The sequence below is a fragment of the Apaloderma vittatum genome, unplaced genomic scaffold, assembly GCF_000703405.1.
Source record: "Apaloderma vittatum isolate BGI_N311 unplaced genomic scaffold, ASM70340v1 scaffold11610, whole genome shotgun sequence".
NCBI lineage: Eukaryota > Metazoa > Chordata > Aves > Trogoniformes > Trogonidae > Apaloderma > Apaloderma vittatum.
The window spans coordinates 3,903-25,094 of record NW_009692906.1 but is presented as its reverse complement, the minus strand read 5'-3'; the positions used below and the strand labels follow the sequence as shown (position 1 = coordinate 25,094).

The following is a 21,192-nucleotide window of genomic DNA, read 5'->3' as shown; positions in this document are numbered from 1 at the left end:
GCTTCTGCTTTTCCTGTCTGCTCTTTCTTGCCCTTCTAGGTGTCCATCTCCTGGTCTGCTTTTGAACTCTACCTTTCTTCTCTGCAGATGACGCTTTTACACTGTACCTCTTTCCAGAGATCTCAGAGCTTGGCTCATGTAAGGGTCTAGGGAAGGAGAGAGACTTAAACCTTCTGAGAGTTTAAGAGTCTGTTTCCTTAATTCCCCCAAGATCCTGGAAGACATTTGAATGTTGAACGAGGAAGCTGAAAATCCTGGAACCTCTCTGTAGGCTGAATTTTGTGCCCAGATATTGAGGGTGTAGGATTGAAACATAAGCACTTAGCATCTCAAACCAACCAAATCTTACTGTAATCACGTTAAAATGAATGAGGGGAAGAAATCAAACTCCGGAAAAGATTAGTATTACTCTAAGGTTCTCATTCTTATAAGGAGAGAAATTTTCTGTAATCTGAAACCTTCATTAGCCAATTAAAGCTGCCAACTCTGTAATTAATAGACACTCACTTTAACAAACATTCTTATTTTCAGAGAGTCTCTTGGTGGGGATGTGTTAAGGGGTTTGGGGAGGGTGGTGGTTGTTTTTTCTTTTTAGCTTTCGTGTGTTTAAATGGTGATATCTTGAAATGATTTGTGCATATGTGAATGAAAATGAATGTTTCTGAGAGACTGCCAACTCAATCAATACTTTGTTCCCCCGAAGGTAAAATCCAAAAGAAATACATACTTCAGTTAGTATTTTCTGTAAACAGAATTGAAGTTAATGCTTCAGACTACAGGCTGAAGTTTCTAAAAACCTAAGCAAATTTATTACACAATTTAAAGTGTTGCTTCTTTTCCTCCAAAAGTCATCTATAGGGACTTGCTCACATAGTCGTAGAACCTGAAGAACCTTCAGTACCTTGCCTAGAGGTGTGCCTTGTATGTCATCCCCTCTTTTATCTGCCTACATTAATCTTCATTTTACATCCCTATTCTGCTGTTGTCTTGTAACTTTCGTCTTGCAGCTTCCGGCTCACTGTCTGAGATAAGCACAAATATGTGGTGACTATGTCCCATGATACTGAACATTCTTAGATTTTACCTTTCTATGAGTTTTGGCAGATAAAATGTATTTAGTTAATACAATTAGAGAAGAAAGGATACTCATTTTCCTTGTTCTGAGTAATTATTTTTCTCCACTTCTTTATTCATTTAAAAAATCTTCTGTTGAAGTTGCCGGGGACTTTGAATATTAAGTGGTTACCAGTGATCTCGTCTCTCAGTAGCGACTAAGACACCGTCATGCTCACAGTTTGCAGATATTTTATTAGAAAGAGCCCCAAGTGCCAAGCAAATCTGTTTCATAAGATTGCTTATGAAGAATTAGCCTTGAGTATTCTCTGAACTTTGCTTTTATAGCAAAATGGTGAGAAATAAACTTTTTTTTCATCAGAATGCAGGAGGAGTACTAACAAGGAATTGTATACTAGGACTTGTACCTTCCACTTAGTAGTCTTGTTGTCTTAATCTGGCACCATAAATTACTAAATCTAGGTATGGGTATTATTAATAAATACTTGCTTTGAAATATATTTTTGCAGTTCACCAAAGCATTATGAGTCTGTGGGAGCTTGTCTTTTGCTGTACAAGGTAATGCCATTACTGGAAAATTTGGAATCCGTTTCTGAGTAGTGCTGTGAGGTGACGTGTCCAGGGAACAGGAGTGGTCTGAAAGGAAGTTTACTTTTTGCACAGAGTTTCTTTGCTTCCCATTTTATCATACCAACAGATGATAAAAGATAGAAATCATTTTGGTCAGGCTAAACTATTGCTGTATGCATATCTACATCTAATTTTATGATTTAGGGCTTGCAGAAAAGTATGTTTTATTTTCCATCTTGCCTTCCTGAGACCAAAGAAATTGAGTTTTCTAATGCTTCTTCATATACTATATTTCTTACATCTCTAATAGTTCTGTTTTCATTTTTTTTCTTTTTTTCCTATAATGTCTCCATTTGGTCCATTTCTTGAAATGAGTGGATAAACTTCAATAGAAAGTGCTTGAACTCATGCCTTATCAGTGCCAAGTGGAGTGGAAAGGCATCACCTGTCTTTTTGTTCAGCTGACATGCAAAGGAAGAGCTATTGATTTTGTTCAGAGACAGTCTGAGTCATGGCTTTGTCAAAGACAGCTTTATTATCCAGTAGTTAGCTGAGATATGATTTTTGGCCTGTACGACTAACACCAAGTCCCCAAGGAAGATTGGAAGGTGCAGTGCAGCACTCGTGGTAATTGCTGTGCTGACCATGGCAGTCTGACAATTTCTTTAAATATCTATCACTCCAGTGTTACAATTAGCTCTTACGCTAGACACTGGCTCATGACAAAGAGATGGTACATCATCCTGATCTTCCTCTTCTGCTTTGGAAAGTAGGGTACTTGGATGAAAATCAAAAGTTGATCTCATGCATTTTGCATAGGAGGAGGAGCCGTCTGTTAGAAAGATACAGGTTAAAACAGTCTCAGCCTGTGATCCATGCTGATTTCTTTCCTTTTCTGTTAGGTATACTAAGGCAAATATATAAGCTTTTCTGTTCCTTGGGAAAATTAAGTTAATCGAGGTTTAACTGTTTGTGAAGTACCTTGTCTGAGAAGAGGTTTAGAATGCTGCAAGAGACTGTGTGTTGGCTAAAGATATTCAGAAAGGCTACCACCGTGTGGTTCCCGTGTGTGGGGACAAGCTCATTCATGCTTGTTGGATGCACGTTCTGTGACGCTCAGAAGAGCTGCTGAGTTTTTCAGGCCAGACTGGCCTTTGTCGAGGTCTCAGCTGACCCCGCACATGTGACAGTGTAGGGATGTAGCGAGAAGAGTTGTTGCGCGTCTTTTCTGGTACAAGGGGCTGGGCAATATAGGTTAATAAACTCTGCTTCTGTCTTCATCTTCTTTGAAACAGAGTAACTTGAAGCATATATCACACTGTAATATATATTCCCTGATACTATTATGGGCTTTGATACTTTGATTCTAAAATGACCTAAAAGCATTCTTACTAATTTGGAAGGAAGCAGCTAATTGGGATCTCAGTCCACAATGTATGGGTCTCATTGCATTTCCATTGAGCATTTGACCTCAGGTTTGCCTCTCTTTTTTTTTCTTCATCAAAGTGTTTTGAACAACCCTTAGAACAATTTGGAAGCTAGGAGCTTTCCATCATGTTTCATTCGTGATGTATTTCCATTATGCAGTAATGGAAGCGTCCAATTTTTATTTTCTTTTCTTTTTTTTAAATTTGAGATTGATGTCACGCAAGATAACCAGTTAACCATGTTTTCCTGTTACGGAGATTTCACTTGGTAGATAGCAGAAAAGCCCAACCTTTCTGTTCACTCGGGACTAAGCCCTTTAGTTACTGTCTCTGCCGAACAATTACAAGGCAGTGTATTCTTTACACTAAGATCCTTAAAGTGGTGAGTGTGCCATCCACTTCTGTAATTATCTCTGTTAACACTTGAACAACATTAAACCTAACGCAATAGTAAGCTATATTGCTTCATTTTAGACGTAACTATGGCAGCAGAAGGAGGGATTTTTAGTCCATTTTCCTGCATTCTGTGCCTGTCAGCCCTCTCCTTTTAATGCTACAGCCTTTTTCAGCGGCATGCCCGTTCACAAATGGGTCTGCTTGGAAGCCTCCACCTGTGGAAGGCACGCGGGAAGAGATTCCTGAAAAAAAGAAAGATGCAAGACTAACCTGTACAGCACAGGGTAGTTCCTGCGACGTCTTTGCACTTCTTGTCATTGGCCCCTTTCTTTTACAGTGTGATGTGGTGCATTTGGCGTGGCTGGAACTGAAATAATGGCCAGTCCTCTCACTGCCCTGCTTCCATGTAGGTGGTGGTCCCTGGGTGTGGGCAGAGAATATTCACAGACTGAACCAGCAGTGCTAACAGGGTCACTGTTACTGAGCTTTTCTTTTTCTGCTCATCTTGGAGATAGGAGACATGAACCTGAAATGATAGGGACGTTTCGTATTCACAGAAGCATTCTGTGATGTATCTATTTCATAAACTGAAGCAGAAGTCATAACTTTTTGCATAGGCAGAATCCCAAGATTCTCATGTCAGATGCAGTTAGTAATTCAGGATTACCTCCTGGTGTGTTTTGTCTGAGTTACGATGGTTGTCCAATTTATTGTATAACATGAAGTATTAATTTAATACTGACATACTGAATGGCATTCTTGAGTTAACAAGAAACCATATAAGCTCTGAATTACTTCATGGCTTGGTGCAAGAGAGATTTCACACTGGTACTGCTGAAGATAGAGCAAATCTGTTGCCTTTACATCTTGCGTATTGTGCTGCTCTTGTGTTACATTCTCTGAGAGACAAAGCAGATTGTAGTTCTGTGCAGGAGAGAAAATTCAGTACCAAAACTGCAAATACCTATGTAAACATCACCAATAGCATATAAACCAATAATAAACATAGTAATGCAGTAAATGTATTACTGTAAATTAGAAAAAAAGTAAATTTTATGGAAAATGTGTAATCAATGCACATTTTGTAATAATGACGCATACTACAATAATTTAACAAGTAAAACTGTAATTTTAGCACCAGGCAAAAATTCTGCTATTTCTGTTCACATAGGAGTTTGATTTAGCATGAACTTCTTAACATAATGATGTCAAAGAAGTTAGCTTAGTTGTTTGGGCAGTTTGTTGATGGATTGTAGGAGAGTTTTACTGGGAATCAATACATGGTGATAAGAATTTCAAGGACAGTTCAGAGTAGATTTCAGATTGTTTGGAGTTTTTTTTAATCCAAGCTTGTATTGGCCAGTGGATTTCAACAGCGGAATTAAAAATGCCATTAACTCTGTGTCTCAAATGTGTCTGTGTAAGAGGTGCTGTGTTAAAAGAAATGTTGTTTATTTGCAGAAAGCCATATTCTTGAGGATGTAAACAAGTGTATCATTGCACTCCGAGAGCAAAATGCAGATGATTTGGATCGTGCAGCAGGTGCAATCCGAGGGCGTGCTTCAAGAGTAGCTCACATTGTTTCGGGTGAGATGGACAATTACGAACCAGGGGCTTACAGTGAAGGAGTGATGACTCATGTTCAGTATTTGACCAAGACTGGTAAGTCTGGTTTGTAAGCTATATCCTCGGTTACTTTAGTGGTATAAACTTTCCCTTGTATGCAGCAGTTAAAGCGAATCCTCTGATTCTCTGATCTTGTGCACTAATTACAAATAATTCATTCACTCCATGGTCTCTAATCTCCTTTGAGCATGCTTTCCATTTATCATGATACTATGCAGTTCAAAACTAATACTTAAAATTTCATTTGAATGACATAATTTATTTAAGTTTTTTTTAAGTTATGGAAGACTTCTACTGAAGTTCTTAAATAAATGGAAGTAACACTTGTAACTGGTAAGGCAGCAGCTTTCCACTTTCTTGTACTGGCTTCACTGCATCTAAGCAGGTAAAAGACGAACTTGGAGAAGAAGGATCACGAATTGTGTGTACTACTGCTTAAAGGACTGTTAAGCAGTGGTTAAATATCTCCAAATGTGTTTGGTTTTGCTAAGCAAATTTGAAACTTCCAAAAGTGCTTAGTAGAGTCCATTTACTTTTTCACGCTTTTCAAAAAGAGGATATCCTGTTTTGGAATATCCCTGTACTGGTAGCAGAGGTGCAACTGTGCTATTCTAGAAATGGTTTCTGCTGATGACAGTTGTTGTTTATATAAGTGAATCTCTGGCCTTTCATGGTGTATACTTCCAAAATAAAACTATAAAAAATAAATCTTGGACTCCCCGGAGTTTCATATTTTCACAAGTCACAAGTCATATGGTCACAAGTCTAGTAGGTGGCCAGTTAAAAAGATGCTATTAAAAATTTTCTGGCAAGTCTGTACATTGCTGAAATAAAGAATTTAGCTTCACGAACTGAAAAGTCTTTAGACTTCTTTGTTTAGGCTTCGTAGCTCTGTCAGTCTAAGCAAATTTCTAGTATTTTACATCTGACTGACGTTTATTTTACTGCAACAAAAGACAGGAATTTTGTTTGAGCTCTTTCTTCATCAGTTCCAAGATACTCAGGACAGAACTGATGGCATGTGAACAAGAGTGAACTGGCATTGCGATCAAGTGGCAAGAGGGACAGAATAGCGAGAATAGTTTGAAGTAGGCTTGCCTGTTTTTATTTTCTTTTCTGACATTTTGATGAGAAAATCTGGTAACTTTGAACATGACTTTCTTTTTTAAATAACTTGAAAGTACTGTGACAAATACCAAGGGAAGCAGCAATTCTAGGTAAGCATAGTTTTGTTTCCCATGTAAAAATTGAGCCCTTCTTTCTTGAAGCTGATGGTGTTTAAACACATTACAAGTTCACTCTGATTTCTGATGTGTTGCCTTGTTCTGACAGTAATATATAATGTACCTAAATCTGCTCTATCTACAAAAGAGGGGAAGATGTAAATCTGATTTTGGTTGAAATGTTTGCCTGTGTCAAGGGACGTCAAGCATGGTGTCATCTCAGATGTTTTTGCAGTACTTCAAACCTAAGTATCCACTATCTTTGCATAATTCAATAGGAGTGGAAAGAAGAAGCATGTACTTTTCATTCTTACCTGTATTTATATGGTCTGCAATGAACAGATGTCAACTCATGCAAGGCTTTTTGATTGCTTGATGGTTTTCTTTTGTTTGTTTTAACTATTTCAACTTAGAGGGAAAATGCAGGTAGACTGCAGCCCTCAGGCATCACCCAAAACGTTCTGTTATTGCTGGGTCTGTCAGGAGCCAGCTGATGGCACGGTGACACTTCCCTAAGAGAGATCTGTCTACTTATGCTGCCATTAGCTCCTAAGTTAACTTACCCAAGTAATTTAGGGCAGTGAAGTGAATCCTTTATGCACAGTGAAAATGTAATCTGTTACTGAAGAGAAATTATTGCAGGCAGAGTGTGGAGTTAGTGAAAATAGAACGATAGGATATGTGGAAATTGCAGAGAAATCAAAAATGAAAATGAGAGAACGTGATCCAGAAATGGGAAGTATGCAAAGTGGAAGTAAGAGGATGTAGAAATTGTGCATAAAGAGGAGCAGATACATTTACTCTTTGTTAAAACAAAGACTGAGGTTAAATCGTAGCTCACATGTTGAGGTAATTCCTAAGAAAAAAAAAAAGAGGTTAAATCCTCTGCATTACAGTATATTGAAGAAAAGAACATAAGATTGCTGAATCTGTCTCTTCAGCTGGAAGACACCATATGCATTTGAGATGAAGTGAGCTGTTCAGTATTAATATCATAATACTGCTGTGGGAGTATTTAAAACTGGTGCATAATTTCTTAGCTCAGGTTGTGTAGTCCTCTTTAGATGCAAGCTGTTGACAGCCAGTTGGATTTCTACAGCACCATACAACAGAGTGTTTGTGTTCTCAGGCTTATGTTATGCTGCACTTCTGGTTTGCCCCTTTGTCTAAACAAGAAGAAAAACCCTGACCAAACTAAAAGCAAAGACACGTAAGAGCATAATTTGTTGTGGAGTAGAGCTCTTGGAAGTTAAAGTTTTCCTGGAAGTAAAGTTTTCTTTGCAGCCTTGATTTGCATTCTGTGTGTTTATGCATCGTGGCATTGTGATTATGTGATCATACACAGTTATATTACAAAACAGTTAATTCCTGTCACTGAATGCACCTGCTTTGACATATGCCAGGGACACATATTAGAGGAGGCTGATGTCCATAGGATCAGTTTGAAAAGTAATGAAGCAGAAGACTGCGGGAATAGAATGTAATGTAGTAGTGAGGATACTTACAGGACTCAGTGATCTTAAAGGTCTTCTCCAACTTTAAATCATTCTATGAACCTGTAGTTCCTTTGAACCACCACTGTCTGTGCAGAGTTCTGTGTGGCACTGGGTAAGTTGATGAGGCCGTGATGGGTGGTGGAGTGGAGGAGTGCTTCCCAGCTCCTGGCCTGTGTGGGAAGCACCTGGCTCTACACAGGGAGCTGGGGCCATACTCTGCCCTCTTGCTCTTGCCTTGCAGTGGGAGGGACACGTGGGTATGTGGGTAGGAGAGAGCTGCAAAGCATTCCAGCCGAGCACCTACGCTGGAAGCCAATGTTGAGAGTCATGGCCTGGGGACATGCCCCAGGGTCTGTGTGAGACTTCAGTGGACCCCAGGAGAAAGGAGTGTTCCATTATGTGAGCTGTAGCCTTTGCGCAGGCAATTGTTGAAACCAGCATTTCCTGTCTCGATTTTGTAAGTGCAAAGGTAGTAAAGCTTCTGACTGTACTCCGATGTGGATAAGACTCTGAAAATGTTGGTACTGGTACCTCTTTGTCATTCCTGATGTTTGGTACTGTTGATGAGAGAGAAATATGCAGATCCTTTCGTTTTGATAGGATTTGTGTGTGGTTGCGTGAAAGCAAAATGAAACCTTTAGGAACACTATAAAAAACATAAGGTATTTCCACTTCAGAACTGGAAGAGTAACCTTGTACTGTATTTTTAAATACCCAAGTCTATGTTGTTGTTTTACTGTCTGCTAGAATATGCAGAAGTTAAATTTAAGTAAACATTTTATATTACGGCATATATCTGTTGATATAATAAAAAGCCTGTATTTATTGTGAATTTTGTATGCAATTTTGCTTCCATGTCACAGTGTAATCATATATAGATATAGATGTATGTATACAGAGACATATATCCTCTAGTTATTTAAATCTAAGGATCTTGTAAAAGCAAGGAAAAGGCTGGAGCCAAAGATTTTAAGTATTTTAACTGTATTAAGGAACCTAGTGGAGGTATCTTTCTCTGAATCACTGCAGTTTGAGTCCACATTTTTTATTCTAATAGTGCTGATGAAGTTACAGCAAACAGTTGTCCGTGACTTCTTACAAACAAAATTACAAACTACCCTATGTAATTCACATAGATAAAGACCTTAATTTTAATTTAAGAATAGTAATTAAGTTGTATTTGGAATGAAAACCAAATTTAACTGTTCTAAAATTGAAGGTCGGCTGCAGGCGTTGTTCTTAGGCAGGTGCTGGTGTGACACACAATACTCTCTCCCTTTGAAGTGTGGATTAAGACAGAGTTTAATCTCTGAAACAGAATAATGGTATCAAATACAAAGTTGAACATGGATTTGAAATTTTCCTCCTGCCTCAAAAATGTTTATAAACCTGTGTCCATAACTGAATTCCAAATACTTGCTCAGTGTGAGGGGACATCAGTCAAAAATAACCATATACCTAAATTTGTCTCATTGAAAGTCATTAAAACTGTTATTCATGTGATACTTGTGGTCATAAACAATGAAGTGTAGTAATTGAATTGAGTGAAATCTGACGGTTTTAGGGATTACTGTGCTTCTGACGTGATACCGGCGATGCTACTTGTAATTGGGAATTGAAGGGAAAATATGAGGTGTTTTTCATTAAGTGAACATTGATCTGGGTAAGTATAAGGTTTTAGACATATCAAAGTAGGGAAAAACTTTCTTTGTAAACACTCCTGATGACTTACTCCCAAGAGATGAGGGTCAAGGGGCTTTATGTTGAGTATTACATAATCATCATTCTTCCATATAGCAAGGGGGTGCCAAGGGCGATTTGTGGCACATTAACTCCTTGAGAGCTGTGTAGGCTTATTACTTCTAAAAGATTTTTTTCAAATTTGTAGCATGTATGCCTGGCCAGTTTGTACATTTTGTTCTTGTGTCAATGTGAACAAATCTGGCTTTACCTGGATTGGAAACACTTGGCCTCAGTGGGCCAAACACATTAAAATTCTAGGCCTGTTCTGGAGAGATTTGGTTTGTGTTCAGTGATTTCCTTGAAACACTTCACAAGTTTCAGTTCCTTTTTTTTTTTTTTTTTTTTTTTTTTTGTCCTAGTCTTCTTCCAGACCCAGCTGTCTTCTGTATTGGCAGTGTGTTTTAACATCACACTGTTTGCCAGTGTCACTAATGAATTTATTTCTTGTTTAATTCTTGGCCCCGAGATTATTGTTATGGCCTTCTTCCAGAGTCTTCTCTCACTTTATAGCCCTTTCAGTGTGATCGGTTGTATCACCTCCATACTAGTACTGATCTATTCCACCTGGAACAGAGCTTTGCTGTACGGTACCTTATTATATGATTCTGTAGGGTGGATTAGATCCTACTGCGTTGCTTTTCTCTGGGAAAAGGTAATTTATCTTAGCAATAAAAGATGGCAGTGTTACCTGATACGAGCTTCCTTCCATCTTCTTTTTTTTACTTAGCTTTTCCATTTCTTGCATGCTTATGTGCACAGGCCAGTGACACAGTATTTTGCTAGATATTTTCTCTGCCTTTTTCAAATCCAGTGTGCAGGCTTGTTGCAGCAGCAGATGTGAAATGACTGATGGTTTCCTTTGTGCCCTGTCAGAGTCTAGTGCCCTGGGATTGTCTGTGCTTTCCAGTTCAGGAATGTTACACTCTCGCTTGCCGAAAAGGCACCTGCCAAGGAGCAAACATAAGACTTTGCTGTCCGTTTTCTCCTGTCCACTCTAACATTTGGTGCTTACTCTATCCTCTTTGGCATGCAGCTAAGCCAAAATGCAGAGAGGGAGAAGTACCTCCAGGGACTTCGCTAACTTTTCCTAAAATGCATCTTCAGATTAGGTGGGATGAGTCAGCTATTGCAGCTCCTTGCCTCTTCTTGTACTGTAAAAGATACCAATATGTCTGACTTTCTTCTACGTGATTTGTTTGTGGTTATAATGAGGTGGGTGAATTGCACTGATTCTGCAATGCATGCAAAATTGAAAGTTTTCATTAATTTAAAAAGGCAGGTATTTTTAATGAAAAATACTTTCTGCTGCTTGTTCATCACCCTCAGACTGAGATTTACAGATAAAACTTGCGATATGAGTCCGTTTAGTATGCAGAGGTTTTTAGCTGACTTGCGAAGGCCAAAGTCTGGTGGATTGAATCTTCCCACTGTAAAATATTTTTTAAAAGATTATCTCCGGAATATATGGTACAAAAACTGAAGTGAGGTTTGAGTATGTAAGCTTAGCCTAAAATATTTTTTGTTTATAATTACATAATGATTGAAAGACTGTAATTTAAGCAATAACCCTTCTTATGATTATTAATCTACCATAGAGTCAGTAATCTCTGTTAAGTTTGCAGCTAGCTTTCTTTCTGTAAAGCTCTATTCTAGTCTTTCTATGTTAAAAATGTTGACTTCAAAAACTGAGATTTGCTTCAAATGTGAAGAATGTTCTGAAAAACAGGAAGAAATGTCACCTAATTTTTTTCCCCCCCAGATAAATAAGCCCTGTGTGAGATTTAAGATGTCTTTGGCTACATGTTTGCTTGCTTTAAAGCTCTCTGGCATGTGGTGCTTGTGTCAGAGTGCTGAGCGGGGACTTCCTGCAGGCGCTGTGCAGCAAGAGCTTCCGAGCCCCCCGGGTAGGCTCTGGTCCTTAACCACACAGTCTGCATGAACACTCCTGCTCCAGATACAAGTTAGTAAAACAGAGTCTTAATATAAAATAAACATACATTTATAAATAAGCTAATTAGTTTTATAGTACTCATAGAATCATAGAATGGCGTAGTGAATAACCTGAAGCCATGCTGGCTATCACCAACCACTTGATTGTTTTTTATGTGGCTTAGTACAGCTGCCAGGAGAATCTGTTCCATGATTTTACCTGGCACAGAAGTAAGGCTGACTGGTCTTGTAGTTCCCTGAGTTGTCTTTGGTTCCTTTTTTAAAGATGGGGGTTATGTTCCCCCTTTCCAGTCTGTGGGAACCTCACCAGACTGCCAGGACCTCTCAGATACGATGGCCAGTGGCCCAGCAACTTCAGCTGCCTGTTCCTTCAGGACCCGTGGATGTATCTCATCAGGTCCCATGGACTCATCTACCTTCAGGTTCTCTGGGTGTTCCCGGACCTGTTCTGCTCCTACCCTGGGTGATTTTTCAGTCTCCCAGACCCAGCCAACACCCGCTGTGATCTGAGTGGTGTGATTCGAGTGGTTTCCAGTGAAGACTGAGGCAAAAAAGTTGTTGAGTATTTCAGCCTTCTCCACATCCCCAGTAACCAGGTCACCTATATCCTTCCGGAGAGGCCCCACATTCTCCCTCATTTCTCTTTTTTCTCTTATGTAAGTGTAAAATCCTTCTATTTTTCTTTTAACTCAGTTTAGTTTTGAGATTTTTTTTGTTGTTAGATCATTTTTCTGAATGGTAACATGTCTGTTACCAGCGTGGGTTTGATATACGTGGCCTTCCTGTAGCTGGTTACATGGGGAGGGGAAGGGAGTGGAGAGAAAGGTCTCTCTTAAAGTGACATTGGTGGAAGGAGCTGGAAAAGGGAGGATTTCTTTTGAATTCTAAATCTTGCTCCCATGATAGTGAATTTTCCAGGTACCCTGGTGGAGCTAGGTTTACTTATGGTCTAATTCTGGAGCAGAGGACAATTCCTTAAAATAGAAACAGCACTGTTTGTTTCTTTAATTTCCACAAGCCCTTAGTAAAATCAGTTTTTTATTTCTGTAGGGGCAGTGAGGTTCATAGTATAATAAAGTGCACTAAGTGCCTTTTTTTTTTAAGTGATACGGTAAATCTATATCTGGATCTGTTTTAGGAAGCAGTTTTTGTTGGATGTGTTTGTTTGTTTTTTTTGTTTTAAGTATTGGTTTTATTCAAGTAGAATTGCCCTCCCGCATTCGTAATATATCGTAATATGTGACACTGATAAATCTTCACTGCTTCTCACTTGAGGCTACTTTAAGAAATGACTCATGACTTTTCAGTGTGTGTAAATCCTTTATCTATCCATTTCAATGTATTTTTTTTATTTTAGATCTTAATCATTGTCCTGGTCTTGTGCAGTAGAGTCCCCTTGGAATGGCAGCCCTTCCTTAAGCTTATGACAAGATCAAGGAGCTACTACAACTTCTTGTACTGGGTGTTTTAACTCAAGCAGACTCTTTAACTAGGACAGTTTTTATCCGTGGGCCCCTATCAAAAGCATTACCTTTGTTTCAGCTGTGACTTTCTTGCACAAGGTCTTCAGTGCCTTAACCTTGGTGATGTTAAGGACCTTTTGTTTGTGATCCTGCAGTCTGCCTTTCGCCCTCAGCTCTGTAAACTTTTCAGGTTATTTTGAGTGTATTTTCCAGAGCCTCTGTGGCAGTGTTTTTCCATTACTGTTGTCATCATGTTTTTCTCATGGTCTTGCACCTACAAACTCTGATACTACTGTCGCTTTGCATTCCTGTGGGACTTAAGATACACGTGCTGTACCTGTTGCATTTGTCTGTGATAAACTTTCTGTGCCTCGGACACCAGGTTAACCATTCCTTCCTTCAGCGTCGAAAGAATCCTTTTGTCGTTTTTGTCCATTGGAACAGCTTTTAGTGCGTTAGAAATGACACCTGTCTTACAGCAGTCAAGTTTCTGTCTGTTTTATAAATGGACAGCAGTGGTGTCTGCCTGCCCCATCAGCCTGCTCCTGCCACTTGCCCCGTACCTGTACTAGCACGTCAGCTCTTTGCCCTGGTAGCAAGTAGGACTAGAATACTGAACTGCCTCAAAACTAGCCTGGCAACCAGAAACCCAAATCTTCAGCAGTTTTGGTTTGTGGGACTTTGTCGTCATGCTGCTGTATAATCGTGGATTTTAAAGTGAGGACATAGATATGGAGGTTTAGTGACAGTCCACAATTGGACTGAAGGTAACCTGAAGCCTCTGTGTGCCCCATGAAATTCATTTATAAAAAGTAATCATGTGGTTTGTTAGATAGAGACTGAGAGTATTTACTAGTCTTAGCTTATATGTATCCTAAGACATTCTGTTTAGTGCAGATGCCTCTAAATTAAGCCCAATGTCTTGAGAACTGGGTTCAGGAGGAGTGGCTGTTTCCACAACACGTGATGGCCCTGCAGTAGCAGGGAGCTGAAGAGAGAAGACAGGCCCACATGGTCCACGCTGTCACCTAAGAAGTGCAAAAAATAAATTCTGAAATTCTTTGCCAGTATGACCGAGGGGGAAATATCTTTCTCATCTGTGATCTCATGGTCAGTCTGTTCTGAGTGTGGCAGCAAAATGCAGTAGGTAAGAGAGCTTTAAAAAAGGTGGATTATTTGTATGATTTTGAAGTGTCTTTCTGCTCTTAGAGATGCCTGCTTCTAATACCTCTCACAGGGAGATCCAGCTACCCTCTCAAAACCAAAACCACCTTTCTCTTTTTTTCTGGACATCTGTGCAGTGGAGGGGAGAAAGATCCCTATAAGTCCCACTTAAGTCTTGAACTGTGATGTTTAATTGTAGGGACTGCCTTAATTCCCAGCTGCAGTGTGAGGTGGGCTGGCCAGGCTAGGCAAGGACTGTGGAGAGCAAGCTTGAGGAGGTGACAGTCCAGTCTGCTGGCTTAGAGCAACAGACTTTGTACCTATCTAAATCATCTTGGTGCAAATGAAAGCAGGTGTGTGTTTTCCAGGCAGGAGTTTGAATCACGGTCATGGGTAATTTTAAAAAGACAGATAAGTTAGGGCCTTTGCAAACGTAAAACTAGCAATTTACTGGATTGCCATTGATTAATAATACACATTGCCAATAATAAGGTCTCACTCATTATCGATCATTTCTCATATTCAGGGCAAGTAACTCTTTAGAAATCTTATACTTACTAGCTGTAGGGATGTAATACCACAAAACTACTGTCATAGATTTAATATAGTTTATATATAAATACATATGTAAACATATACTTATAAACAGATATTCATGCTGTACATTCCAATATCTAATACATAATTTTCTAAATATGTATTCTGTACGCATTTATATACATGCTTGGCTGTGTTACTGAATGCTCCATTCATTCATCTGAGCACTATGTTTTCATTTCCATTTCAAAGCTACTTTGGAAAGAGTAGTTTTTCAGTTGTCGTTCTAGTGGGAACTCTTGAACCTTTTTCCAGTCTATTTACACCGCGGTAAGGTACTCTCAGTGTTTATACACAGAGATAAATATTGAAGGTGGAAGTTGGTTATCTACTACAGATTCTTTTCTTGATACAAATTGTGTGTATGTGCATTCGGTAATCCACTCTGCCTCTCAACTCCATCTCTGCCTCTCAACTCCTCTCAAGGACGTGAAGGCGTTGGGTGCCCTGCCTACAGCATTCTAGCAGAAGTGCCAGAGATGCGACCTCTGCAGAGTTGGCAGAGCTCCAGCTAGTCTTCATTTGCAGTACTTGAGTATAAGAATGGTGAAAAATAAGTAATCTCTTTTTTCATTTTTATGAAGATGCTTCTTGGGTTTTTCTCCCTTTTGTGAAATAAGTGAAAGAGGTTTAATTTTATGTAAGCATATGAGGTGACTGTTCAGTTCAAAATTGCCCTGCTTGCAATTATTTTGGTAGCCTGCTGGCTGAGATCTTTAACAGAAGGAAAAGATTTAACATTCTGAAATGGTATTTTTATGTTTCTTTTAAAAAGAAGTTCAAAAAGCAGTAAATAAATGGGTGCTTGCTCTCTCTAATTACTCCATTTAGCGGGTAATGAAAAACATACCTTGTCTTTTTTCCATACTATTTAAGAAATCTATTCTTCCCACTGACCTTTTCAAAAGGTAGGGATAATTCAAGCAATGATCTGAAGAGGGAAGAAAGGAGTTTAAATATCGTATTTTTCAAATCACATGGCATCTGCTTGTCTCATACTTGTGGAGACCTATTCTGTAGAGAAAAATGAACCTTGCCACTACAACTGAAGTAACCAAAGGTTGTTATTTCTGGGAACTGACACGTGAAGTAACTGTTCTGCACTCTAGAGAGAAACAGCTGAGTTTGAAGACAGAGAAGTTGTAATTTAAGAATGAATTTGAGTGTTTCCAAGGATTATGTGGGTTTCTCTATGTAAAGTTAATTAGGAGCTAAGGCATTATTGTGGCATTTTTCCTAATATTTGCCAGGTTTTCTAATGTGCTGTTGACTTCAGCTGAAATTTGCCTGCATAAATTTTTTTTATATACTTCAAAATTTGCCTGAAATTATACTTAAGGTATTTTGCTTTCATTTGGTATGAATTTATAAATTAAACATCGTGTGCTGTTTAAAACCAACACATCACCTGAAAAAAGCTTCTGTTCCACAAACATATTGAATAATACAGAAGTTGAGCTTTATCCCTTATTTTCTATTTCTTCCGTGTCTTCAGTCTTTAAGTGATAGGAAATGAGCTGTCGCACATGCATTTGGTCTGTACTTGTTTGAGGTCCTTCTGTGTGTGATGGGTTGCCCAGGTGCATTCTCTCTTCACTCTCTATTCTGGGGGGTTTCCTTTGCTTTCGAGTTGATGTGCTGCGTTAAGGGAGATAAAGTGGTACCAGGTCACCATGGGAAATATGGCTCTGGAGCACCAGAAGAAAAATCCCAGGACATTCTGGGGTAAAGCACAGGTTAATATCAAACTGACTCAAAATTTACAATTTGAGTGAATCAAACAAGGTAAACCTCCTTGGTAAGTCCAGGTTGCAACAGTGGGACTTCTTAATTTGGAGAATATGCGTGAGTCTTTTGGTAGTTTTGTCTCCATTCAGACTGAAAGAGGATTTGGAAATAATAAGAGTTTGTTGAGTAGAATTTCTGTCTTTGAGGCAAGTTATTCATCCTGATTCTTTGAGTAAATTCACTGTTGAAATTACTGCAAATTTTTACAACGGCTTCCCTGACCCACCTTTTTAATCTTTCTTCTTTGTTGTCACATATCATCCACAGCTTATGTGCACAAAATGTGCATTTTTACCACTGTGATATCAACTACAAATGTGTTCCCACTTAAAACTAATCATGTTATTGCTATAATGATTTTTAAAATAAATTCTAATTAATGTGAGGTAATTTGCCAGAAAGAAAACCACCTAAAAAATCATGTTTTATCATTTTTATACTTGCTGAATTCCTTGTGTTTTCTTTTTAAAATAGTGATTCCAGAGTTCATTAGTCAAGTACACATTGCATTGGAAAGCTTAAGCAAGAACACAGTGCATCTATTTGATGATAACCAGTTTGTGGACATTTCTAAGAAGGTGTATGATACAATTCATAACATCAGATGCTCAGTCATGATGATTCGGGTAAGTTTTTTATTTGTTCATTTACTATTTATTTCCAAGATAGGGCAGGACATCCGGGCTTTTCCAGGAGAATGTAGAACTATGTGAACAGTGCCCCTAAGCTTATATCCACATTGAACTGATCTGGGAATGTTGGATTCCAATGAACACACATGGTCATAACTTAAGAAAGCTAGAATTGCATTGAGTGTCAGATCAGAATGATGCATAAAAATGCATCTCTCTCTTTAAAAATATTTTTTTATGTTTGGTTGCTAAAGATCTTTGTTCACTTGGTTCATGATCAGCTTGTGGCTACAAACCCAAATCTGCCTGTAGCTCTTTCACCTTAACCTTATTTAGTGGGATGTAGGAACAGAGGATATATTCAGGTGATCCTGTTAATCTCTTGAAGCTCTGTCAGCTTCGCACCAGAAGACTTATGATGTCTGTCGGGCATCTGATTTCTTTCTTGGACATCGGCTCTTACTATGGCAGCCAAGGTGAGAAAACAAAAGCATGCTGTGCCCAGCTTCTAGGGACTTCCTGCTCTGGTGCCAAAGGACCAGGGGTTGCTGATTACAGAGGACTGCAGGATGAAATCAGGGAACGCAGTTGTTGACAAAATGTAACTGAGAAGTGTCAATGAACAAGGACATTGATTCACAGGGGGCAGTTTTTTAACATCAAAGTAAAAGCAGAAACTCTCCAGATCACTTCCTCAGGAAGCATTTTGATTGTCTAAATTACACAGAGGGAATGTTTTTAAAAATAGAGCTCCTACCTGTAAAATGTTGCCAAATACTGTTGTTAATGCAGATTATCAGGTGTGCTTTTCAACAAGCTTCTCCATAGATACATAAAACATTGATTTCAGCCTGGCAGGTATAACACGAATACTTGAGAGCAGCTAAATAGTGGAAAGTGTGCTGCACTGAAGAGCTGTAGCAGAAATACCTCTGGAACTGCAGGATGCTTACCTTAAGGTGCTTTGCGTTGTTTCCCTTACAAGGATTGATTCATCCAGTGATAACTGTTGTTTTGAGATCGTCAGGTATTTGATCCAGGTCATATAGCTGCACCTGCTTATTAATGTCCACATTGCTCAGTCATTTTTTGACTCCTCAAACATCTGATTTGCGTTAAATTGTAGAGGCTTTGGGAGCTTGATGTTGTACAGGAACATTTGGGCATGTTCTGGATATTGTTTTAATCAGAGTATTACTGGTATAGAAATAGATTAGGGTAGATAATAGCATTGAAGACAGGAATTCTGCTGTGTGGAATACATGGAAAAGTCAAAGGAAACGGACTGACAGTTTTTGAGACAATATGTGTTAAATATTGCCTAATGTTAAGACTGATACTAGAACTTTTTTTTTTTAAAAAAGGAGCTTCTGTATGAAAGTGTAGTTTGTTGAAGAATGAGACAGCTGGATTATATGACAGCTGATAATATCCCATTAGGATATTAAACACAGTGGAAAGTGGTAATGTCTTCAAATGAATAATAACTACAGATAGCTGAAACTAATAAAATCATCCTAACAGAAGTACACCAAGAACAGTGGAAAAGAATTCACTATGTCAGAGTTTCATGGAATTCATTGTTTTTATTGGAGGATAAACAGGTGAACAGCTGTGAGTTTCCCAGAGAGGAAGAAAAGGGCAACATGTTCATATACTCTATTCAAAATGCTTTTACTACCCTGTGTTCATGGAAGCAGAGAATAAGGAGCCTGTCTTCCCTCATTTTATGAGAGGTGGAAAATGAGGATTGAGATTGTGGTTCTTACCTGATACAATGCATCGTTTTGATGCATCTCTTAAAAATCCTTTCTGCTGAATGCGCATTCAGTGTGCTGCTTGTCTCAGTTCTGGCATGGAGAGTACATGTTCCCTCTCAGTTTATGGTGTTAAGCTTTTTGAGTGTTTCTTTTGCAGACTATGCCCTTGCTACCATTGAGCAGCCATTCCCTGCATTCTCTGACCATCCCCATCTCTGGCCCCCCTGAAAACTCCAGCAAAGCATGTATTTTGGTTTTCTATCATACCTGATACTTCTGTTTCATCTAGATCCTCACTACAACCCCATTCCATTTCTAATCTTCCTGTTTCTTTAGCTGATAGTCTTTTACTGTGGGTTTTAATTTCCTTTGCAAAATGAAGCTCAGTTTAGCTACACACTCGGGTCTCTACAGCATGACCCTTGTTAAAATGCTTTGGCTATCTCAGAGTACCTTTGGGAAGGGTTCCGTTGTGCTCCTTTGATTGTGAATTCTGGGTAGTTTTTCATTCTGTTTTAAAGAAGTATGAGAGTTCATCCATAACAGAGCTTAGGAGCTCTTCAAAACACTTGATTTCTCTCAATAAGAGACATCACAGCAGACTTCAATCTCCTGTATCCAGCAGAGTTGCAGAGATTTTTAGAACATGGACTTCATGGAAAGGAAAATAGCAAGTGGTGACAACCTTCCTATCATCCTGTTTCTCAGGCAGATAATGAGCATCTAGTTTAACTTCTACCTTTGCTTTTATTAATGACAGAATTATCCTACACGTGCAGGATTTTCTACCTATTTTTTCTTCTGTAGTAGGAATTGGATTAGATTCAGTCAGGTGCAGGCAGTAGCAAACATGAATTTGAACTTCTCTTTAAAAGCTAGAGAAAACAAAGCAAAGTAGGGAAGCATTTGAGAAAAAAAGGCATTTACTGTAGCCTTACAATTGTTTTTCCAAGAGAGTCCTGAGACCTGCTGAGGACAAAAGAGAAAGAACAATTTATACAGTCTTGGTAAACTGCGTAAGAGGGAGAACTTTGGTGGTTGTAGTTGGCAAAGCAGTTTGACCTGCACCTCTCATCCCTTTCCTGCCGTTTCTGAAGTAAATAGGTCAGAGCTGACCTTTTCTTCCCTTAACCTCCTCGTCAACTTCCCTGTCAGAAAGCGGGAGCTTTCCTGGGTGTTTTCGTTTGTGCTCCCTTATGTACTAGGCTTCCGATATAAACATAGTTAGCACTTGTTATGTTGTCGTCTCTTTTTAGCCAGGAAAGAATTTTCTTTCCTTGTTATTTGAGAGAAAATTTGCTCTGAACTGGTTGTTACGAAGCAGATGTTTCCATGCCCTGCCTTCATTGAATGGTGCTTTCTGTGTTTGTTCTATCAGTCCTGTCAGCCAGGAATGGATATGCCGTGTGACTAAAAAAGGATGTAATACCTGATGTCCTTTAAAAAAGAGACTAGAAGAGGCACATGTTTTCTGTTAACATTACTTGGACACCTTCTCCTTTTTCACGTTTTATCTTGTGATTTCATATTGTAGAATTTCCTACTTGTTCATATTTACTTCTGTATTAACATCATAAAATAAATTCAGTCGTTATTAGTATGACTCTGCTTTGCAGATGTCCCATCAAAATGCTCTGTACTGCAACAGTTTTGGGACCTGGTCTGCATACCTTTCAATTTAACGTGCTGGCATTTTTTTAAATGCTCATCTAATATATGTTGGAGGAGTAGACTCGTTCTCTAATGGGATGTATAAGCATATGAGAACCCACTTGATGTTGTCAGGCTACATCTTGGGTACGGGTCTGATGGTGAAGATTTGCCCCCCTCCCCGACTTCCAAAGCAGCAGCAGCTCACATGGACCAGTCAGGCGACTGGATATGACTCTCTGGAAGTTAAGTACATAAAAGCAGTGCCAGGAACTCCCAGCTTGGATAGTAACCACATTCACGCCTGTCGTTACTGTATGTTAACATATACTATTTTTTTCATCATTTTTTATTTTCATTGTCTTTTAATACTATTCAGTATTATTCTTTTTGTCCAAAGTATTATGGTTAACTGAGCCTCCTTTCTAAACCAAAAAAACTGCAGTGTCTTTTGAAAACCCTGCTTATTGTCACACGTTTCACTTGTTTCAGTCTCTTGTGGGTGAGGGGAAAGTGGGAAAAGAAACATGCATAGAAGATAGTAGAAGGAAGGGACCTTAGGAAGTCACCTGGTCCAACCTCCTGTTTAAAGCAGAGAGTTATCCAGGGTTCTGTCAAGCCAAGTCTGAATTT

General features: G+C 38.9%; 1 protein-coding gene across 1 annotated transcript in view; it reads left to right on the top strand.

Moving 5' to 3' along the window:
- LOC104276946 (catenin alpha-3-like) overlaps nucleotides 1-20,874 on the top strand; it is a gene marked incomplete at both ends in the record, with an annotated part of 39,234 nt that extends 18,360 nt beyond the window's left edge. The window contains 4 exons of the mRNA XM_009873465.1: nucleotides 4,929-5,129; nucleotides 16,992-17,143; nucleotides 17,538-17,625; nucleotides 20,695-20,874. Of these exons, the coding sequence (XP_009871767.1) occupies nucleotides 4,929-5,129; nucleotides 16,992-17,143; nucleotides 17,538-17,625; nucleotides 20,695-20,874 (621 nt within the window). The remainder of the gene's footprint in view (nucleotides 1-4,928; nucleotides 5,130-16,991; nucleotides 17,144-17,537; nucleotides 17,626-20,694) is intronic.
- Nucleotides 20,875-21,192: the final 318 nt, after the last annotated feature.